This window comes from Heliangelus exortis, chromosome 1 (genome assembly GCF_036169615.1).
Source record: "Heliangelus exortis chromosome 1, bHelExo1.hap1, whole genome shotgun sequence".
NCBI lineage: Eukaryota > Metazoa > Chordata > Aves > Apodiformes > Trochilidae > Heliangelus > Heliangelus exortis.
In genome coordinates, this window is record NC_092422.1 from 25,292,425 (window position 1) to 25,313,291 (window position 20,867).

The window sequence follows — 20,867 nt, forward strand, 5'->3', positions numbered from 1 at the left end:
AGTTTGTAGTGAAAGCTCACTAACAAACTTTTCTCCAGCTGCAAACATGTGAATTTAGTAGGTTCTATGAAGAAAATACTCTGTTATAAGGTTAATGCACCAGCTGGGTAACAAAATCATTGGTTAAACATTTCAAAGAGGTGGCATTTCAAGGCTGTATTGCATTCTCCTCTCCATTCAGACTTCTTTAAACAAACCTGCTTTGCATTTCACCTGTGACCTACCTGGCTGTGTGCCTTCTTGGGGCTAAATCTTAGTGTTACCATATTGTTGCATAAACAGTTAATTGATAACATTGTTAAGCTCAGTTGATTCAAATTCATGGACACAGCAAGTAGATGCAATAAAAAATTATGCTTAGGGTAATTTGGGGGGCTAAAGTTTTCATGAAAAGGTTTCATTGGGAGATAAAGTATAAAACATGAACTTGTGTTATTTCTAAATCTGATTTTATCAGTGCTAACAGTGTACATGCAGATTGCCAAGTTTTGCCCTCTGGAAATGTAAGCCAGATAAATAAAATACAATTTAAATGCTGAACAGAATCCATGCCCCAAAGCCTTAACTGAAAATATTTCTTGTTGTAAGTATTGTCACTTTTCATGTGACAGACTCTCAAACTAATTTTTTTTTAACTTAATGAAGTTTGACAGTTTGCATCATAAAGGGGAACAAAAGGTGAACACCTATAGAAATTCCCATTAATATTTCACAAGTCTTAAGTGGGAACTGTCAGTGTTCAAAAATAGACTTTGTGCTCTGTGATAATTTATCTTGCAAAGAAAATGTAGGAAGCTCTACTTATATCAATAAGAAGTATAAATCATATTCTTCCCCCACACATGTGAATTTTGATATGCACTGTTTGAATGATTTGTGATCTGCGTTTTCTCAGACACTAACTTTAAGAATCTATTCCCTGTTTGGAATTTTTTTTTTTTTTTTGTCTTCTTTCTTCTCAGGTTTTCCAGACCTGGGATTGTCACAGAGTATTAGACACAATTTCCCCAGTTCAGCTCATGTTTGCCTGTAGTCTGTTCTTCTTTCCTGGTATCACAAGGCTAAAAGTCACACCCAGTTATTCTTGTTTAATGACTATAATTTTGTCAGTACAACTGCTAAAATCTGTTGTGCATAGGATGCATGATGCACCTGTTCTGTCTCTCCACAGCAGCTAAACTGATCCTACCCTTACACAGCTCTAAGTTACCATTTTGGTTTCATCAGTGTCACATTGAAATAAAATATGAACAGCTGGCTACTTTCAATAGGCTTTGCAAGCAGTGCTGGGAAATAAAGATAACTCAGTGGAAAGAATGTTTTCTCATGTTCACTTAAACAGCATTATTGAATGCTAGAGAAGTAAGACCCCTCCATCTGTGAAACACATTCCATCAATACATTTGTTGTATTGATGTTCTGCTTGTTTACTCTGACATAGTTTTCCTCTGCAGTTAATTTCCTCTTATTTTAATTTTATTGTATCTAAAGATCCTCTGTATTTCTCATAGCATGTCTTGACATTTTTCTTTCCTGCCTACTGAAGGGCAGTTTTCCCCATGTTGCGTTTTCCTTTTCAGCAAGAAATGAGAGGACCTTGTAAGTTTTAATTTACTGTTAGGAGAGAGAGAACTATTTATTCATTAATTCTCTGGCTACCAGCATGGTAGGCTTCCCTCCACATCTGCAAATCCATGAGAGCCTGGAGAAGGGGTTTTATGCATAAAAGAAGTAATGTGTATATTACATATAAACATGTATAAAAACATTCATGTGTGAACTTATAAATTCTCAGGGTGGCACAAGCAGCCCTGCTGCCCAAACATCTCTTACAGGTTTTGCAAAAAAAGAAGAGCCTTTTAAATTCTAGGATTCTAGAAATTGAGATGATTCTTTGGCACCATGGTTTCAGATACACCTTCAGAGCAGTGGTAATGAATGAACAAGAAGCAATGTTTCAAGCAGACTTTTCCTGCAAGACATCCTTCTTACAGAGTTCCACCAGTACAAATGCATCAAGCCCCCTCTAACACTATAATCACTGAATCATAGAATTGTTTGGATTGGAAGAGACCTGAAAGATCATCCAGTTCCAACTATGGGAAGAGACCCCTCCCACTAACCAGGTTGCTCAAATCCCCATCCAGCCTGGCCATGAGCACTTCCAGGGAGGGGGCATCCAGAGCTTCTTGGGGAAACCTGTTCCATTGTCTCACCACTTTCACTCTAAAGAATTTCTTCCTAATGTCTTTCTATCTATTCTAAATCTACTCTTTTTCAGCTTGAAACTGTAAAAAGTCCCTCCCTACCTTTCTTCCTGGGGCCTTCTCTTCTTGAGGTTGAATAACCCCAACTCCCTCAGCCTGTCTTCATAGGTAAGGTGTCCCAGCCCTCTGAGTGGAGGCAAGAAAACCTTAAATTGTGGTTTATAAACCCCAGTAAAAATTTTGCTCTATGCACATTATATATGAATAGCTGATGATACCTGGTACTTGAAAGTGAAGAAAATCTTTGAAAGAATTTGAGGTGGCATGAATTACTGAACCTAGAAAGGGTTTTATGGATTGCTTAATACAGGCCATTGCCTTAACTCCCTTTATAATGTGGTTCTAACACTAGTAAACTTAATCTAGAAACTAATAGGATTTCATGTCCTCAGTATTCTTGTTGAATGCCACTACACTGAGCACTAGAAATTCATCTGACTTCTAGGCTGTATTTGTCATGACCATCTTATACCCATTTATTCCCCTGTCAACACCATCTTTCATCATCAGTGGCCCTTCTCTGCTGTTCATCTCCTGACATGTATAGACAGCATTCTTATTCCCTCTCAGCCTTTGTTGTACTAGTCTAAACAACCCTGCTATTTTAGTCTCCTCATCAGATAGTTTTGCCATTCCTCTGATTATGCTGATTTCCTTTTCTACAGTCTACAATGCAAATTAGGCTTTTTCAAGCATGGATGATCAAAGCTGTTCCAGATAAGCTCTCAGTAGTGCTCTGTATAATGGCATGCATGCTTCTAATTTCCACCCCACTCCTCAGTTTATCTTAGGATCATATCACATGAGAGGGTAGGAAGGTCATAGTTGTGATGTGATCAACTCACATACCAAAATCCTTTTTTCCCCTCTATTGTTTCTAACCAGTGCCTTTCATTTATACCAGAAATCCCTGTCACTATTTTCTATTACATTACACTTCATGCATCTCCCTTCTCTTATTCTAGTCCCCAAGGTCATTAAATTCTCCCTGATATTCCAGTCCTCTACATTATCACTGAGCATTATATATGCTTCTTTTCAAGACAATAGTGGACATACATTAAGTCTTCTTCCACATATCTTTGTCTCTTCCTCATAAGCAAACTACATTTCAGATCTTTGCTTTAGTGCCTAATTTTTTAATGTACAACATAGAGATGTAGAAGAAAAACACACAAAGAAAGCCAACATTGTGTAGGATGATTTACCAATGTATTAGGATATATTACCAGTAATACATTTGTTGTGCTACCAAATGTATTCAGTTCTTGATACTGTGCAAGGAAATGACAAATGTTCAAGGTTACTCCTGAATCAAAGGCAAAACATCATGCACTGTAGGGTTGTATCAGAGCTATATTAAAAAAAAAATAGAAGTGAGAATTCTTAGTTGTTATTTGGAATATTGTAATAAATCCATATCTGAAGTAACTACTCAGATATCACGCAGGTATCCCAAACAACTAAATGTAAATAGGACTGAAAAATTATATCTTTGTTACTTTCAACTTGTCATCTGCTGCCTATAGGGTACAGAACCCTTTTTTTGTGCCAAGTAGAATGTCTTGACTTTGTTAAGCAACAAAGAAGCATTAATATAAAATAACCTATAACTGTAGCATCTCATATTATCTACCACACTTCATAGGTTTTTGGTAGCATAGTATGTAGATTAAGAAGTGTTAGACATGAAAGTGAGTTGTGGCTACTCTGAACGTTTGCCATAAGTAACTCCTTAATTAGTTAAGAGTATTAATCAGTGCAGGCAGTAAATTTGTGGTTTCATAATATTACTAAAAGTTTTGTTTGGTATTTGGAAATGTAAAGCAGCTGTAAGGTAATGGACATTCAACCCTCTGACATGCCACAAGGTGAAACCAGAAACTGTTTAGTTTTTACACAGCTTGTAAAGTTCTTTGAATGTTGGGGATTTTTTACTAGTGCAAAGCACTTTTTAAAGCTTGTAAGGTAATCACTCCAGAGAAATGTTCATATGTACAAATTTACAACTTCTATCGGAAGAGGGAGTTCAACACCATTTATGCCTTTGAAAATTTTCCCACTGGGAGGTGATCTCAGTGCCTTTCCTTTGCATCTTCCTAAGAAAATCCAGAATGTTTTAAGAGGGACTGGACTTCACATTTCTATTTGGAGAAATGTAAATGAAAAAGTATTTGTAACAAAGCATAAATGCAAAGTCTCTCCAGAAAAGTTTGGATCCATGTATCATGGAAGATCAATCTTAAGAGGTGACAGTTTACTAACACTGCTCTTCTTGCCTTCACAATATAGAGAGAGAATATGTAACTCCCTGATAATTACAGTTTTGTAAAATATATGCATAAAGGGTCTACTTTTCAATCTGTATCAACTTGCATGTTATTTTTAGTTCTTCCATAAAGAACTGATAAATAGTATGGTTTGAAGAAATAGTTCCAGAGACTGTCCAAGGACTCAGACTTCCAATGGCATCTGAGCAGATTCAGGTTCTGCTGGAAGTGCTTCTTACAGGATAGTAAGATAAGAACGTACAGTTGATTAAGGTGTAAAGACAGAGCAAATACAAAATTATATTTGAAAAAATTCCAAAGCCTTCATTTGTAGCTGCACTGTTTATGTACTTAAGAAACCTAAAGAAAGATGATGAGATGTTTATGTTTTACCAGAACTCATCTTTGGTTTGAAGTACAGAAACAGAACTCAAAAACTCAAAGGGAACCATTGAAATGCTGTGTTCTGAACTTAAATCTGTAATTTACAAAACGAGAGAATTTGATTCAGTCACAATACTTCTGTCTCCTCATCTGCCTGCATTAGGATTACCTCTGCAGTGCTGCCTTTCGTGACCACTAACCTAAATACATAATTTTATTTTTCACAGGTTCTCAACCTAGTACAGTCCTATGTCACACTCAGAGTCCCCTTGTACGTCTCTTACGTTTTCCACTCCCCAGTGGGTGTAGGAGGGTGGCAGCATTTCGACCTCAAGTCAGAGCTCCGGCTGACTTTTGTGTATGACACTGCCATCCTGTGGAAGGATGGGATCGGGAGCCCACCTGAAGCAGAGCTCCAAGGTGAGTGTTGAATTTCTTTGCATCTAAGTCATGTTCTGTTACTAAGAGTACAGTTCGCACACAGTAAGATGATTTTTCAATAGTTCTAATATTGAAATAAAAAGTATGTCATGGGGTGTTTATGAAATCCATGTAGAATTGACATTGGTTCTTTTATTGTAAAGAAAGTTAATTGTCTAGTTATCTTTGAAGCATAGGTGCAAAAAAAAAGCACGTTTATTTCTACTAAAAATCTCAAGGTTCACTATGTATATATATATTCGTATTCTGTTACCACACAAGATGTTTTCAGTTTAATGAAAAAAAGAAAAGAAAGAAATTTTTCTGGTTTGTTTTTTTCTTTGCCCATGAACGTAAAGTTTCAGAAACATTTGATATTTTGAAAACGTTAATTGTGAAACATTCAAAAGATACAAAAATATATAATGGGTATAATAGCCTGTCCTGTGTGTTAGAGTAGCAAACCGTTAAATTTCTTTAAATATGACATATATTGCCAAGAAATGTTTCTGACTTATAATTTGTCAACAAATCAAACTGTCATTACAGAATTTACCTTTGCAAGAATTTATTTTTCAAAATAGTGAGGTACTGATGCCTGTGAAAGATTAGAATATATAGTTACACCTATATGCTCCTCTTCTCTATTTATGCAAATTTTCTTCGAATCTCCCAGCATTAAGTTGTTCCATACACTTCCATATACACTGACACAATTTCAGGATTCCAGTGAACATAAAATCTTTTTTTTTCCTACATACTTTGTGTATTAACTACAGAAGTCATTGCTATGCAATTTCTGCCCTCATGTTAAGAGCAGGAAATGAGAAGTTGTAAGGGGAATCTACAGTGCATGAAGAATGAAGCACATGTCCCATGCCTAAAGAATAAGCCACATGCCACAAATCATATGATGTACTAGTCACCAGATAACAGCCAGATCTAATCCTCAGTCTCAGCAGTTATCCTCAGCACTGCATCTATGCCACCATTTTCCTGTCACTGATGCTTTAATTTTTTTATTTTGCTGTTTAATAAGCTGATGGCCAGGTCTTTCAAATTGCTGAACCTTGGCAGCTCCCTTTGAAAACAGCCAGTGCAAAACACATGGTAAATATAACGTGGTAGTGGAGGGGAGACCCCCCAACATATCCTAGTCTGATTTGGGCAGTATTTTCTCACCTCATTGCCTTGGACAATAAGCAACTTTTTTTGGGACAGAAGCAGTCAACTATTTTCCAGTTTATTACCATAACTCTACATCTGTATGGTTGTTCTACATAAATTCTACATTGAACTGTAAAGCAGTCAAGGTCTTCTGAAGCAATAATTCATACATACATATATGTATTTCTTATGTGCCAGCTAATGTGATTGGTATGGGTGGTTTTATATGAGCAGTATATGTTACCATTGGTGAGTGTGTTAGATTTCTGACATATTCACTGAGAAACATTCCTGTTTCCCTGTTGCCCCAGGAAGAATGGTGTGGCACATCACTGGCTCTCTGGAAGGGACCAATGAAGGAAACAACTGAGCTCTGAAGCTTTGCAGAACTCTAGAGAAAAAGGGGCTTACCTGCAAGCTATAGCTGTAAACCACTTCTGATTTATACACAAGACTTTTTAAACTGAGATTAGGAAACATTAGGCCCATGTTTTGTGCCAGATTCGTGCCAAAAATTGGCAGCAATGCAAAGCCTGTCAGAATGTGTATCACAGATGGAAGCTAAAACCAATCCCTACAGCTAAATGTGGGTGAGTGCTGCCTTGGGATGATGGAGAGAGAGGCACTGATGAAGAGTCTCTGAAGCACCTTTCATTGGTAGCCACCAGCTTCAATACCTGGTGAAGACAAAAGTCTTCTTCCTTCAATAGACCTCCCTGGCAGCTGCCCATGCTGCTGCTTGAATGCAAGCACAGGCTGTGCTGTGGTTTTTTTTCTCAGCCTACTAGAGCAGCTGTGTGGGTCCATGATAACATGTAATCCATGACTTTGCAGGGAAGTTCTGTGTGTTCTTTAGAAAGCTGAAGGACTGTGAAAACTCTAGGCCCCACTGTGTAAATTTTTGAGAAGAACCTTGAGTCGGTCCAAAAGGCATTAGCAGACCCCCTTCCAAACAGCTGACTCAACAAGGGAAAATGAAGGAGTGGGACAGATGTTTCATAAAAATGTGATTTATTTGTCATCTGCAAGTGGAATAAACCTTGTGAATTGGCTTCTGCTGCCAGGTTCTCTCTACCCCACCAGCATGCGCATCAGTGAGGAGGGGCGCTTGGTTGTGAACTTCAAGACTGAAGCCCGGTTTCATGGCCTATTTGTGATGTCTCATCCTGGTAAGATTAATCTACCCTTAAGCAGGACTATAAAAATAAATAAACCCCTTCCAAATTTTATACTATTTATTTTTTCTTATTTCTGCTACTGATACCTGAAGTTTTTGTGTACTGTACTCGGATAAGGATTTTTCCTCTACTTGGGATTTTTTACTTGTTATTGGTGACTGTATTCAGATCATCAAATGTGATGAAATGTACATGAATCTGATGGAAAGCAGATAGTTCCACTTGATCAAGAGCTTGATTTATGAAAAATTAAGATCTAGTCCATTCCGTGCACTAGGGATCTGTAAATGCATTTTTTAAATCCAGAAGCTAGTATTAAATTGTTACTTATTTTACCCTAGGAACTTAGAAAGCTTTGAAGTTTCTTTTGACTTGAAGCCTTTCTAGGTTATTTAGACCTTTTACAGGCAGTAAGAAAATGTCTTGTCTAAGCATTGTATCTCTCTGCCATTCATTTAGTCATTGCTAGGGACCTAATCCTGCAATTGAATCTGTTTAAACCCTGCTGCCTTTATTCAGAATCACAGGTGTAAGACACTATATAGAGACATGAATCTGAGCATGAAAGCCAACCATGGAAAAGATTATCTAACAAAATTAAACCTACTTGAACAACAATGAGAAGGGGGGAAAATAATTTGAAGAAATATCCTAGTTTATGTTGATTTTATTAACCTATAAAACTTCTTTACTGTGCTTCTGCTTTTTCTCAGCTGTCCTCTAGCATGGTCGATTTTACATATCAGGCAGAGCAGGAAGAGTTACACTGCTGAGAGAAATTATTTTGTGTTGCCTGAGCTGACATTCCAAGTTCAAAACAGGAGGGATTATAGATCTTTGCCATTCCACTCTCACTGGTTTGCCTGACTGATAAATTTAATCTTCATACAGTTCTGGTTGTGTAGCCCAAAAGCAACTGTTAGTAGACACTGGAACAAGAATCAAGGGGGCCCAGCTGTGTTGTCTGTAATTGGTTTTGTTAGTTTCAGTTAATAAAACCCCGTGCCCTGTAAGGGTGTTAACATCAACCATGGCATCGTGGCTTATGAATTACTGGGAATGTTTTTCCAACTCAGAGCTTTCAGTAAAATGCTAAAGGTGACAATTGTGTCTCTTGGTGTGTTTCTAGCTTCATCTCTAACTTCCATGGTTATGTCAGCTGATCACCCAGGCCTGACATTTAGCCTCAGCCTCATCCGCAGTGAGTCAACATACAACCAGCCAGTACAGCAGTGGAGCTTCCTTTCAGATTTTGCGGTAAAACTTCAGCCTTCACTGTGTCTTCTCTTGCCCCAGCCTGTTAGTTAGGATGCTGGTGGAACAGCTCTCTCTCTCTCTTCAGGTTCGAGACTACTCTGGAACATACACTGTGAAGCTGATAGCTTGTACCACTGCTCCACACCAAGACTACAGCCTACCAGTGATCTGCAGTCCTAGAGAGCCCATCACGTTTGATCTGGATATTCGATTCCAGCAGGTACCACCCCTGTGATACCTTCATCACATTTCATTTTGATTTTGATTCACAAATTGCCTTTGTCAGTCTCGTAATGATAGTGCTACAAACTGACTTCACTTGCTTATCAACTAACCAATTCCTAAATTGCTGGGACTGTCCTGCTATTTAACCAGTTTCCCTCAACTGGGAGCACAAATATCTTTTGTCCTCAATGAATGGATAATCTCTGATAGCCAGTAGGAAGCTCATTGACATTGGTTTGGAAAATATGAACTAACCTTTGGGAATTCTTTCCTTATCTGTTGGCTTTGGTGTAAAATAGTTCTATCACATAATTAGGAAAACATAAAACTATTATCAGGTTTTCCTCTAACACAAAGGTTGGATCTAGGTCTCTGGAATTAAAAGTGGGATCTTCAGAGAAACAGTTATGCAGTCCTAAGGCAGGACTTCCTTTACGGAATAGAGAGGCACCATAGGTAGCCAGCAGTGGTGAAATGCTTAGCTTTAAGATTCATGAGAATGAGTGAGACAAGTCCCACTCATGGTAATATGGATCATATGATAATGTGGGAGCAGGCAAACAGCAGCATACCTTTTGGAAGGCCCATCCATAAAGCTCTGTAGCTGGGAACAGAATATGGTGAAATGGATTCTGCTATAGAAAGCATTGGCTGAAAAATACCTGGAAGTTGTATTGAATAGTTAACAGAATGCAAAATGCCAGTTTGCAGTGTTATCAAAAGGGCTAGCATGACCTTGGGAAGTGTAAGGAGGAAGTCTTGTAATTTCTGTTACTTGGAGCCAATACAGACAGTACTGGAACAGGGTGGCTGCAGTGTCATGCTGATTAATAGTATAGATGTGTGCTATGAAATCATCTTACAGTATTAATCCCATCCAGACAAGTCAGGGATACACAATAACTTTTCTGTTGAAATAGCCAGGGTACACAAGGGTATGTACACACTCTTTCTGTTTTCATTTGGTGTTATGCCACCTATGGGAGAAGAGATGATTCCTGCTATGGTATTAAGTCCTGGTGAAGCAAAGAGATGATACATGACTTGACATGAAACCTGCTTTGTCAGAGTTAACCCAGAAAAACATTATTTAAAAGTCTGAACAGAGAGATGTAGGGGGATTTGATACCAGTTCAGCACTCTGGCTTTTGTCTGGGATTTCTGTATTCTGAAGCAATTAACAGCAAGGCTGAACCACAGCTTGTGTCTGATCCTCATATGAACAAGGAGATGATGATAAATCAAAGAAAATTCAAAAGACCTGCAAAAACCATTGCAAAATGGCAGAGTAGCCTGGAGAGGCTCTTGCCTCTTACCTGGAAGAAGCCTCTGACTAAGAACTATGAACTATGCCAAAGAATAAGAACTGCCTTGGAAAAATAAATTAATACTCTAGGGGTCATTTTATCAGATAAAGCCTTAATAATACAGCATATGGAATTTTCACATACATCAATTAAAAACAGGGATAAGGTGCAAGATTTCAACAATGCCATAATAACTGAGGACTGTGGCCAGTTAGTTCCCCATCCCCAGCCATTTTCAAACCAGCTCTTTGTCTTAAGATACACACAGTTAAAGGAATTCATAAAATGCTGTGGACCATATCATTCCCTCTGATTACAGATTGCATGACTGTGTGTGAACTTAAAGCAAGTCCCAAATAAGCAGCAATTAGTGGCAGTATGATAGCACAAATTCTGTAAGAAGTATCTAGCATTTTACCTCTAAGATTTCTAGTTATTCTGCAACACTGAATGGGCATTAGTATCCATGTTTTAAATATAATAGCCTGAATCCTAGTCATTTAGAGGGAAGGATTCTAAAGAGAATGGAAATAATTTCTTTCAATTATTATTTCTGTGAAAAGGCTATGGGAGTAGGATCCCTATTTCTAAAGAGTAGCAGCAGGTTTATAAAAATATTTCAGCTATACATTATTCCTGCCCAATCCTGCTGCTTTGTTAGTTTAGGGACTCTTCTGTGAAAAAGGATTTGAAGAAAAATAAATGTTTCAGTTGTATAACTTGCAGCAGTAGTTTCTGTTGGTATTGTTATATCTCATTCCATCAGCACTTTGTCCACCAGCCAGCAAGGAAGTTTTCTGTTTTCCTTCTTTCCTATACATATACATACATGTACATGTACATATACATATATATATATATATATATACATATACATATATACCATTAGCATTTTTTATTTGTTTAGTGGCCTCTTGTTCTTTTATCTTCCTTTTATCAGTGTGTACATCTTCCAGGCTGTTTCCTGCATATTTTTGAACTTCTGTTCACCATTTTTTGCTTTTGTTATGCCATGTGCCTGTATAGTTTGCCTTCTAACATATGCTTTATGGTCCAGTGAGAATCTGCTGCTGGTAGGTTTGATTTATTTTACTATTGTCATGCACTCAAGGAAGAACCATAGATAACTGTGTGAAATATATAAATATAATAATGAAAAGATGTTCAAATGGTTTGATGCATTTTCACACACATGATCTGATATCCTGCAGCATATTGGAAAAACTGGTACTTGCAAATAAATTCTCAGCAATGTGTACTTTTAAATGATTGGCAGAGGATCTGAAGCAGAGATGGGACTTGATGTGATAATTAAAAAGGGATAGACAAAAGCAGCTGTGGGGAGTCAGAGAGAGACAAGTTACTGATGGAAATACCTTCCTTGTGTTATTCCCTACATAAGGTGCCTTGGGCAGCTCCTTGGCTGGGATCTGGAAAATGCAGTGGAAAGAAATTAGAATCCTGTCAAATGTCATAGAGGCAGATAACCCAAAGATTGTATGCATGTAAAATATATAGCAATGTATGTCTAGTACAAAGAAATATTTTTGGTTGAACAGTATTATTGGATGTAGATGTGCTGAGCTGATAAATAATGAATATTGGGAGAAGATCATGCTGTGTTCAGGAGTCATTAAGGAATCCTTGTTGAAGGGTGTTTTGCTGTTTTCTTTTAGGTCAGTGACCCAGTGGCTGCTGAGTTCAGCTTGAACACCCAGATGTTCCTTCTCTCCAAAAAGACACTGTGGCTGTCTGATGGCTCAATGGGCTTTGGGCAAGAAAGTGATGTTGCTTTCTCAGAAGGTATAATTGTGCACAGATCATGCACATTTAATTTGTGTTCCATACCATCAGGATTCTGTTTCAGCCAAAACAAGATAAGAGGAAGGGTTTGGGCTTGCTGCTTGTGTTCTTTTGCATTTGCCTTTCTTACCTGGCAGTGAACTTCAAAGCTGTTGGTCAGTCTGCACTGAAACCATTATGTCTGGGGGTGACTGTACTGGTACCTGTTGTTCTAAGCATAGCACTTTATAAACACTGACTCATATTAAGGACAGTCCTAGTTGATAAGTGAATATGACACAGGTTTTTGTTGTGGGTGTGTAGTATGTCTGGCTGGGATGGAGTTAATTTTCTTAATAGCAGCCACTGCAGGGCTGTGCTTTGCATCTGTGGCTACAACAGTGTTGGTAACATGCTGATGTTTTTTCTGAACAGTGCTTGCACAGCATCAAGGATTTATCCCTTCCCTCTGACTCTCACCAAGTAGGATGAGGGTGGGAAGACTGGTTCAGTTGATACATCTGTCAGTGGACCTAAGCAGTCAGTTCATTTCTCTGCTTTGCTCATGCACCTCTTTTGCCTATTAGGGTGCCAGCATCTTGAGTACATAACTGATTTGTTTGCACAGTCTCTTGAACTGGCACCTGGTATCTCTCTCTCTCTCAAAGCCAAATTGTTCTAAAAGCAACACATTTCTCCTTTCCTTCTCCAGATTCTTAACCTGCCTGACTACTTTCTGTCATAGGTATCTGACCACTGTATATTACACTTTTCTTGCCTTCATAGCAATGGTCCAGATTATTTGTACAGGCTTGGCATTTGCCAAGATAAGATATAAAATATAAGATATATCTTATCTTAAATGTTATAAGAAAGTCAAAATGCAATTACACGGTAGGGACCCAAGTCTCAGAAAATATCTATGTGATTTTTCACTTGTACAGTATGCCAGTCTGACCAAATGTAGATAAGTCTTATGCAGGCTGCACAGGACTGTACTGACATAAAAAGAATATCTTTTCAACAAGGTGCTTTGTCTGGAGCCCAAAACCTATGCCCTGGTCTGGTGCCCAGGAGTACATAACGTTTCTTCAACTCACTTTTTTTAACGAAGGGCCCAGTATAGCCCAGAATTTAAAGCAGCCTCTGATCTGGTGCAGGTTATAGCAGCAGCAAACAGCGTCCTACTGTCCTATTATGTGGCCCAGAGTACACAGAAGAGTGTGCACTCTGATCATGACCTTTGGCAGCCCCTGTGGTGAAAGCTGGGTAGCAAGTGTTCCTCAAATAGAGTTTGGATGTAGCTGTAGGCAGACTGAGAATCTTGAGCTCAGATCTGTGACATGAGCAGGAACTGCAGTCACATACACTGACTGAGCTTCTTGACTAGGCTTATTAACTTGGCCTCAGTACTGTGCTAAATCTGCCAGTGTAATAGGATGTGAAGTGTGTGCACTGTTTACAGGTGACATCATATATGGCCGAGTGATGGTGGATCCAGTGCAGAATTTGGGGGATTCCTTCTACTGCAGCATTGAGAAGGTTTTCCTGTGCACCGGAGCCGATGGATATGTGCCCAAATATAACCCATCCAACACTGAATATGGGTGCCTTGCTGATTCTCCATCTCTTCTGTACAGGTTTAAGATTGTGGTAAGTGTTCTCCTTCTAGGAGGATGCAGTATTTTATTTTTTTACTGTAACTTCTTTTTTATCCAGAACCAACTGCTCCTTAAAGCATTCTAGATGGCACCAGATTTTTGACTGGAGCTCCAGGCTAAGGTGAACTGATGAAGGCAGTCTCTTGCCTTTTCTCCCTCCAGGTTCTATTTTTAATCTTTCTGGGGACAAATTTAGAGTTTGATTTAAGTTAGAACCCCAAGATAGGCTTTTTTCTCTGCACTGTCAATATCCAATGGCCATAGAGGAAGTCTTAGCAGACAAGCAAGTTAAGGCTTTTTTTTGTCTTTTAGCCATCCAAATGTTTTTTTGTCTTTAGCCATCCAAAATTTTGTGTATAACATAAAGTTAGTCTTCTGAAAATAATTATAGAGTAACCCTAAATGACTATAGACCTGATGCCCAACTGTTGTAGAGTTAAAGTGAAATAATAATCTAATTAAGTAAACTAATTTATATGAATGTTTGTAATAGAAATTAAGCATAGCTTTTTAAACTGGGAAATAGACTTCTTACTTTTATTTCAGACCACATTTATGTATCATTTTAATTTGAAATGTAGCTGTGGTTGTTCTCTAGTCTTTCCCTCCTGTATTTCAACAAAAATAAGTCTTCAGGCTTTTTGTTTTAAATAAGAGATTAAATACAGTTTAGTACAAGTCAGATGTGACTACAATTGCTTCTTAGGTCTTTTCTTTTGATATTAACTTGGATTGCATAAAATAGCATGCATAAATTATACAACTTGTAAATTTTGTGTAAAGTTTAGAACTGTTTTCCTAGAAGAAATTAATCTGCATTTTACAGACTGTTTTTTCCTCCACGACCATGTAGGACAAAGCTCAACCAGAGACACAAGCCACGAGCTTTGGAAATGTGCTTTTCAATGCAAAACTTGCAATAGATGATCCTGAAGCAATTCCATTGGTTAAACAGCCAGGCTCTGATGGGTTTAAAGTTGACTCAACACCTCTATTTCAGGTATGATTTCTGTAGATTATTAGTAAGAATACTGAACCAAGAAGGAAAGACTTGCAAAAGAAGTGTTGTTAACAGTAATTCACATTGAAGCCAATAGAAAGATTTACTCTGATTCTAGTTACAGTCAAACAGGATTATACATGCTTACAAAATTCTAGGTATAAAAGTTAGAACACTTTGATCTATATAACCCAGCCAGGCATGGTCTTTTCATCATTTATCTCTTTCATATTTGCAAAACTACATCAAAACCATAAGTTTTTAAAGGAGTAGAAAGACTACTGAAAAGACTTTAATCCTACTCCTGGTGACTTCGGTATTAAAGATCCCATTGTAAGCAATTGAACATTTAAGAGAACAATCTACTTACCAGTATAAAGAGGGTTTCATAATCTGCCCCCTTGAAAACAAAATCTCAGTTTTTATGTGAAAAACCCATTCCCAATAACGCAGTGATTTTTGGTCCTCATTCTGTCGAAAGAATAGAATGAGAATATGAAGAAACAACAATGTATCCCGAGACAGACTTGGGGAAAAAAAATGTGTTATATCCCACAATAACAGAACTTGGCTGCAAGCACTGAAATTATCAGCCAGTAGCTTTAAGACAGTATTGAGATAATCCTGCTGGACTTTGGAGGCCAAATTTATTATGGAAACAGAAAACACAAGATGCATTCAAGGAACACAGCATCATCTCACACAGGCTGCAGGGAATCATGCAGCCAGGGAATGGATGAGGTTATTGGGGAACTCTGGAGGCTGTTCCAGCCCCCTGCTCAAAGCAGGGTCACAGAGAGCAGCTTGCCCAGGACCATGTCCAGTTAGATTTTGAGTATCTCCAAGAATGGAGACCCACAGTCTCCCTGTTCCAATGTTCAACCATCCTCACATTAAAAACTTGTTTTCTTATGTTAAGATGGAAATAAGAGACAGAGCCAGGATGCAGTCAGCTGGTAGCTTCAACATGCTCTTCTGCAGCCTCTCTATAGCTGAAGTTCTTTCAATGGCCACTGGTGCAAACAGTACACAAAAAATGCCAAGGTTATACTTGTTCATCTGCTACCTGATAGCTCTAGAGTCTGTCCATGGAGAGGAAAGGAGACTTCCCCCTCTTAAAATTTTGGCAGAAAACATGACTCCACTGCTGCCCATTGTCACATAGGCTGTCTGTGCATATTTTGAAAGAACTTATTTGACCAGGCAGTCCATTCAGAACAGTGATTGTTTTCCTCTGTGTGTGGTGCTGTCCAGGTGGTGTACGTGCATGTTTAAATACAAAAACTTGTGTCTCCCCAGGTGTCTTTGGGCAGGGAGTGGTACGTCCACACCATCTACACCGTACGCTCCAAAGAGAACGCCAACCGCGGAATCGGCAAAAGGAGCGTGGAGCACCAGTACCACTCCCTCTTCAGTGGGGGGAGCCCAGGGGCATCCACACAGAAACGTCATAAGAGGGGAGCTGAGCAGAACCCAGAACTTGTGAAAGACATTGGAGCAGAAACCAACCGAGGAACAAACATCCAGCACATAGCACTGGATCGTACCAACAAGAAGCAGGTTCTTCAAAGGGAAGTTGCGGTCAATGGGATTCTGCCCAGGGAACTGGATGACCAAAGTGCTGGGGTCAGCATAGTCACAATCATTGGGGGGGCTGCTGCCATTTTTCTTGCCATCTGCTTGATTGCAATCATCATTTTGCTGCTAAAGTGGAAACAAAATTCTGAGAAGGAAGTCACAAAGGAGTCAGGCAGCGATGAACCAATGATGCCACCGTACAATTACACCAGTGACAGCTCAGAGGTTTGATTCCAGGACCGTAGGATTCAAGCCAGAGTCTCCAAAATGTCTCAAAAAAAAAAAAAAAAAATTGGAACTGCACTTTGTTAGCAGCAGATCATGGTGACTTGTGAGGAATATAGTTCATATGCTTCATAGGTGTACTTGAATTTTTTTATCCTGAACTCTTGTTGCCATTACCAACAATAGAAGAATCCATACTGAATCTCCCACTTTGCATGGAAGATAATCCTGACATCCCTATGTCATGCACTAATCATAAGCAGCAATTCAAGGAACTGCATTGTAAGGGAGAGATTTTTATTTTTGGTGTTTTATTTTCTGACGTTTTTTAAAAAGTAGAAGAAACTATCCAAAGGTGCTATATATCCTGTCTACATTAAGAGAGGAAATCTGTTTCTTTGGAAACACAGAATACTTGAGAGGAAGTATCCTTACACTCTTCAGTTAAATTTTGTACTGTTTCTCATAAAGAACTCAACGTCTACGATTAGTCTGAAAGGTGATGAAATTCTTTTAGGCATGAATCGTCCCTCATATAAGCTTTTGACTTCACTTAAGATATAACAGTGATTTATTTTTATTTTTTTTTTACTTACGTGTAACTGAAGTTTTACAAAAGACAGCTAGATTAGGCAGCATAACATTATAAAAAGTTGCATGTCACAGGATGCAATGCATACTCTTTTCTACAATTGTTATTCAGCTATTTAATCTGAGATTTTTTTTCCTTATTTATGTTTATATAAAACCAAAGAATGCAACAAATCCAAAAAGAATTTTGTTTTTCATGGAAACTGGATGCTTATGTCCTTTTAGGTTTGTAATGGATCATGGAAGTGCAAGGTAAATTATATTTGTTAGTTCATGTCCACTGCTGTGAAATGAAAGCATTAATATTTCAGTACCTAGAGAAGATGATAGAGTTAGATTCAAAATGTAGAGGACAGGGTTCTGCCTGAACTGAGCCTATGAATTGTGATACTGAGTCCAGCATATGATTGTCAGTTGCCATATTAAATGGCAGGAAAAATTAACATTTGATTGAATCAAGTAGTATTTATTACTGTATAATAATAGCACATCTTGGCAGACATGCTGGGTTATTGTTGGGCATTTTTAAACAAGTGACTGCTTGTGCAAAAGTAGTTCTGATTTTCTCTCAGCATTCACAATTTAGGTAAAATGACAGCATGATGTTGCCCAAACATTTGGATCAGCAGTGTCCCATCTTAGTTCTTACCCAGACATGGTCTGTTCTGTCCCAAAGATACCTTACCAAATGCTTGGCTACACAGCCTTCAGGACAGAAGGTTTGTCCCATTTGTCACACTAATGTTATATATAAATAAGTCATGTAAGTCTCCTCAAGACAATGGACTGAAATTATGTAAACTATGTAATATTGTGATCAGGCTGTTAAAACTATTGCTAAAATACCTGTTCCCTTCAAGCATCTTATGGTGGTGGGTGTTGGCAGCCCCTAAACTATCTTGGACTGCAATACACTTGGCATTTGGTATTTTGAGAACCATGCTCAGAGATCTGAGGTGGCTGAACAGGATCTAACTTGAAAGCTGCCTGGCTGCAAGCACACAATGCTGCCTCTGAACTAAAAAATCCATCCAAAGGGCTTCTTGGCCTGGCTGTGGGGCTCTGTCAACACAAATAGACCTGACCTAGTAATTCTGCACAGTCATCCTCTGAGGCAGAAAGACTCAGAAGACTGAGGTCTGCTAGAATAGGAATATCTGTGCAGTGTGAGGGATTCATGCTGATATCTCTTGGTCTGGGTTTATAGTGTTATGACTTAACTCATTTGATAAAATTTCATTACATTTTCACCAGATGAATCAGGTCAGAATCTCCCCTACCTTTTCTAGGTTTTCTCAACACTGTGATTCAGACTGCTTAATTGAAGGACGTTTGCAGCAAATTAAGGGTCAAACTCCATTACTAAAATCATGCAGTCATCTTTTATTTTAATTAATCTGAGTTCTAGCCTGAAATAATTATCCACAAGACATGCCCAGAGCATTAGACCTTTGCCGTAGTCACCTGACATTAATTTACTCTTTTATTGAAGTTTCTGGTTTTGTGATCCATGTATTATGTGTGCAAGATTGATCAAAGACTTAACCCACAGATACTTTTTATATTTAGTTTAAGTTCACTGCTAAGTTGCAAATGTAACCTAAGATCAACACTGCCTTTGTGCCTGTATGTGAAATCACTATGATAATGGGAAGTGCAAAATTCATCTCCCTGAACCTGCATGCTTGGATCATAGCAGTCAATGATTTTACAGTAAAATGGAACACATGTATATAATAGAACATTTTAATATTTATAAAATGCCTGTTTTGTATAAGCAGAGAAGATCTTTTTTTAAAAAAAATATATAAAATACAGAAAATAGATGTTTATCAGTAGAGCTATTTTTCTGCTTGAATTTTAACACACTGAAATACCATTGCAAGTTGCTTGCAGGCAAAATCTTTTTTAATTATAATTTCTTCTTATAAAATCATATCAAAAACCATGTGTTCTATAAGCCACATATTTAGCCCAGTAAACAACTTGACCACTGCTTTGAATAGCATCTGTCAAATGTTTAGGTTGATGTGGATTATCAGACTGATGTTTTCCTAACAATATATAAAATAATAGTGCAAACTGGTGATTACAAACTAAGACACAAAGCAAACACTGAAAAGCTGGACAAGCCTGAGTAAGATCAATGAGTCAGATATCAAAGATCTCTTCCTGGGAGAAAAAATCCCAGTGTTTTCAGTAAGGCTTGCCAGATTTGTCCCATTCTTAAGCAACTGGATTTCTTACAATTCAGTGAACTACAAATACATCTGTAACAGCATGCCTTTTTTATTATGGCTTCAAGGTTTTAGATTTCAGCAAGATGGATTGGAGGCTTATTAACATTTTCCCTTCTACTTAATAAGTGGCCTCGTTTATACTAACCTGAAAAAGTGCCTCATTCCCAGTTATGTGCACAAATATGTTAATATTTATCTATCCTTGCAATAAACTGAGTATATTTTATATATATATTTAATCTATTTCCAGATTGTGTATTCAGTCTTCTTTTCCCTGGAGATGCTTATTCTGCTAGCAGTACTACCATTTGTAAAACCCTTTATACAATAATTACTCTGTTTAAATTTGTTATCAAGCTGTCAAAAATCTTTCCATGCATTTTTATTTGGAACAATTTTTTGCTTATGTCTGTGGCTGTGATATTTGACATTTGTATCAGGAAAAAAATAAAACTGCTTCTGTTTTGGTTACTGATCTAAAATTTGTGTATGAATATCACACTGTGGAGAGGGGTCAGTAATGCCATGTTAAGAAAAACTAATTTGTCACATCAGTGGAAGAACATAATCTCACTACTGTGTTTGCAATAAACCTCAATGAACTGATCCTGAACTGATCATTTTCTTACAATGAAATGTTCAGCACAGGGCTTATTTTTTAATCATTATGGTTGCACTCATGGTTCAGGGAATCCCTTAAGGATTACCTGCATGCCAGACTGAAAAAGAAGTTTTCTGAAGTTTTCTTCTTCTGAAAAGAAGAACTCATGGAAGAAAAGTCCAGTAAAAATCAGCTATTTGTTTCAACAGCTAGTTCAGAAAATTCAGACTAGAAAAAAGAATGGGAGGACTCAGGAGAAGGGTCAAGCTCTTTGTCTTCTGTTCCCTTTTTCTTCCCTACAACTCCACTACTGGGCACTGTCAGAGGCAAATCACCCAACCCAGAAGAGCCACTCTCATTCCCTAACAGTCGTGCAAAGAGCCACCAGCCACAGGTTTTGAATTGATGATATGAAGTAGAAAAAACATTACATGGTTTTGATTTGTTGGGGGTTTTTTTCTGTGGGTAAGAGGAATAAAAGTTCTGATTTGTCAGCACCTTAGGTCTCTAAAAGTTGGCTCAGCTGCACCTCAAATCTGCCTGCACCTTGTGCTGAGGGTTACTTGAAATGGAAACATGAGTCAATAGCCTTTCTCTGGTGCATATCCTGTGAAGATGTATGATCTGGGCAGAATGAGGTAAAGCATCTGGCAAGAGGAAGGCAGGAGTAGAGATAAAAGATACTGCTAATGATTTTATTTACCTTATAAACAT

The 20,867-nt window shown here is 38.0% G+C and overlaps 1 protein-coding gene across 1 annotated transcript in view; it reads left to right on the top strand.

The window, feature by feature from the left end:
- FREM2 (FRAS1 related extracellular matrix 2) overlaps positions 1-20,023 on the top strand; it is a 125,881-nt gene extending 105,858 nt beyond the window's left edge. Inside the window, exons 17-24 of the mRNA XM_071738160.1 lie at positions 5,149-5,341; positions 7,573-7,677; positions 8,816-8,943; positions 9,029-9,163; positions 12,152-12,278; positions 13,723-13,910; positions 14,772-14,918; positions 16,218-20,023. Of these exons, the coding sequence (XP_071594261.1) occupies positions 5,149-5,341; positions 7,573-7,677; positions 8,816-8,943; positions 9,029-9,163; positions 12,152-12,278; positions 13,723-13,910; positions 14,772-14,918; positions 16,218-16,727 (1,533 nt within the window). The 3' untranslated portion in view covers positions 16,728-20,023. The remainder of the gene's footprint in view (positions 1-5,148; positions 5,342-7,572; positions 7,678-8,815; positions 8,944-9,028; positions 9,164-12,151; positions 12,279-13,722; positions 13,911-14,771; positions 14,919-16,217) is intronic.
- Positions 20,024-20,867: the final 844 nt, after the last annotated feature.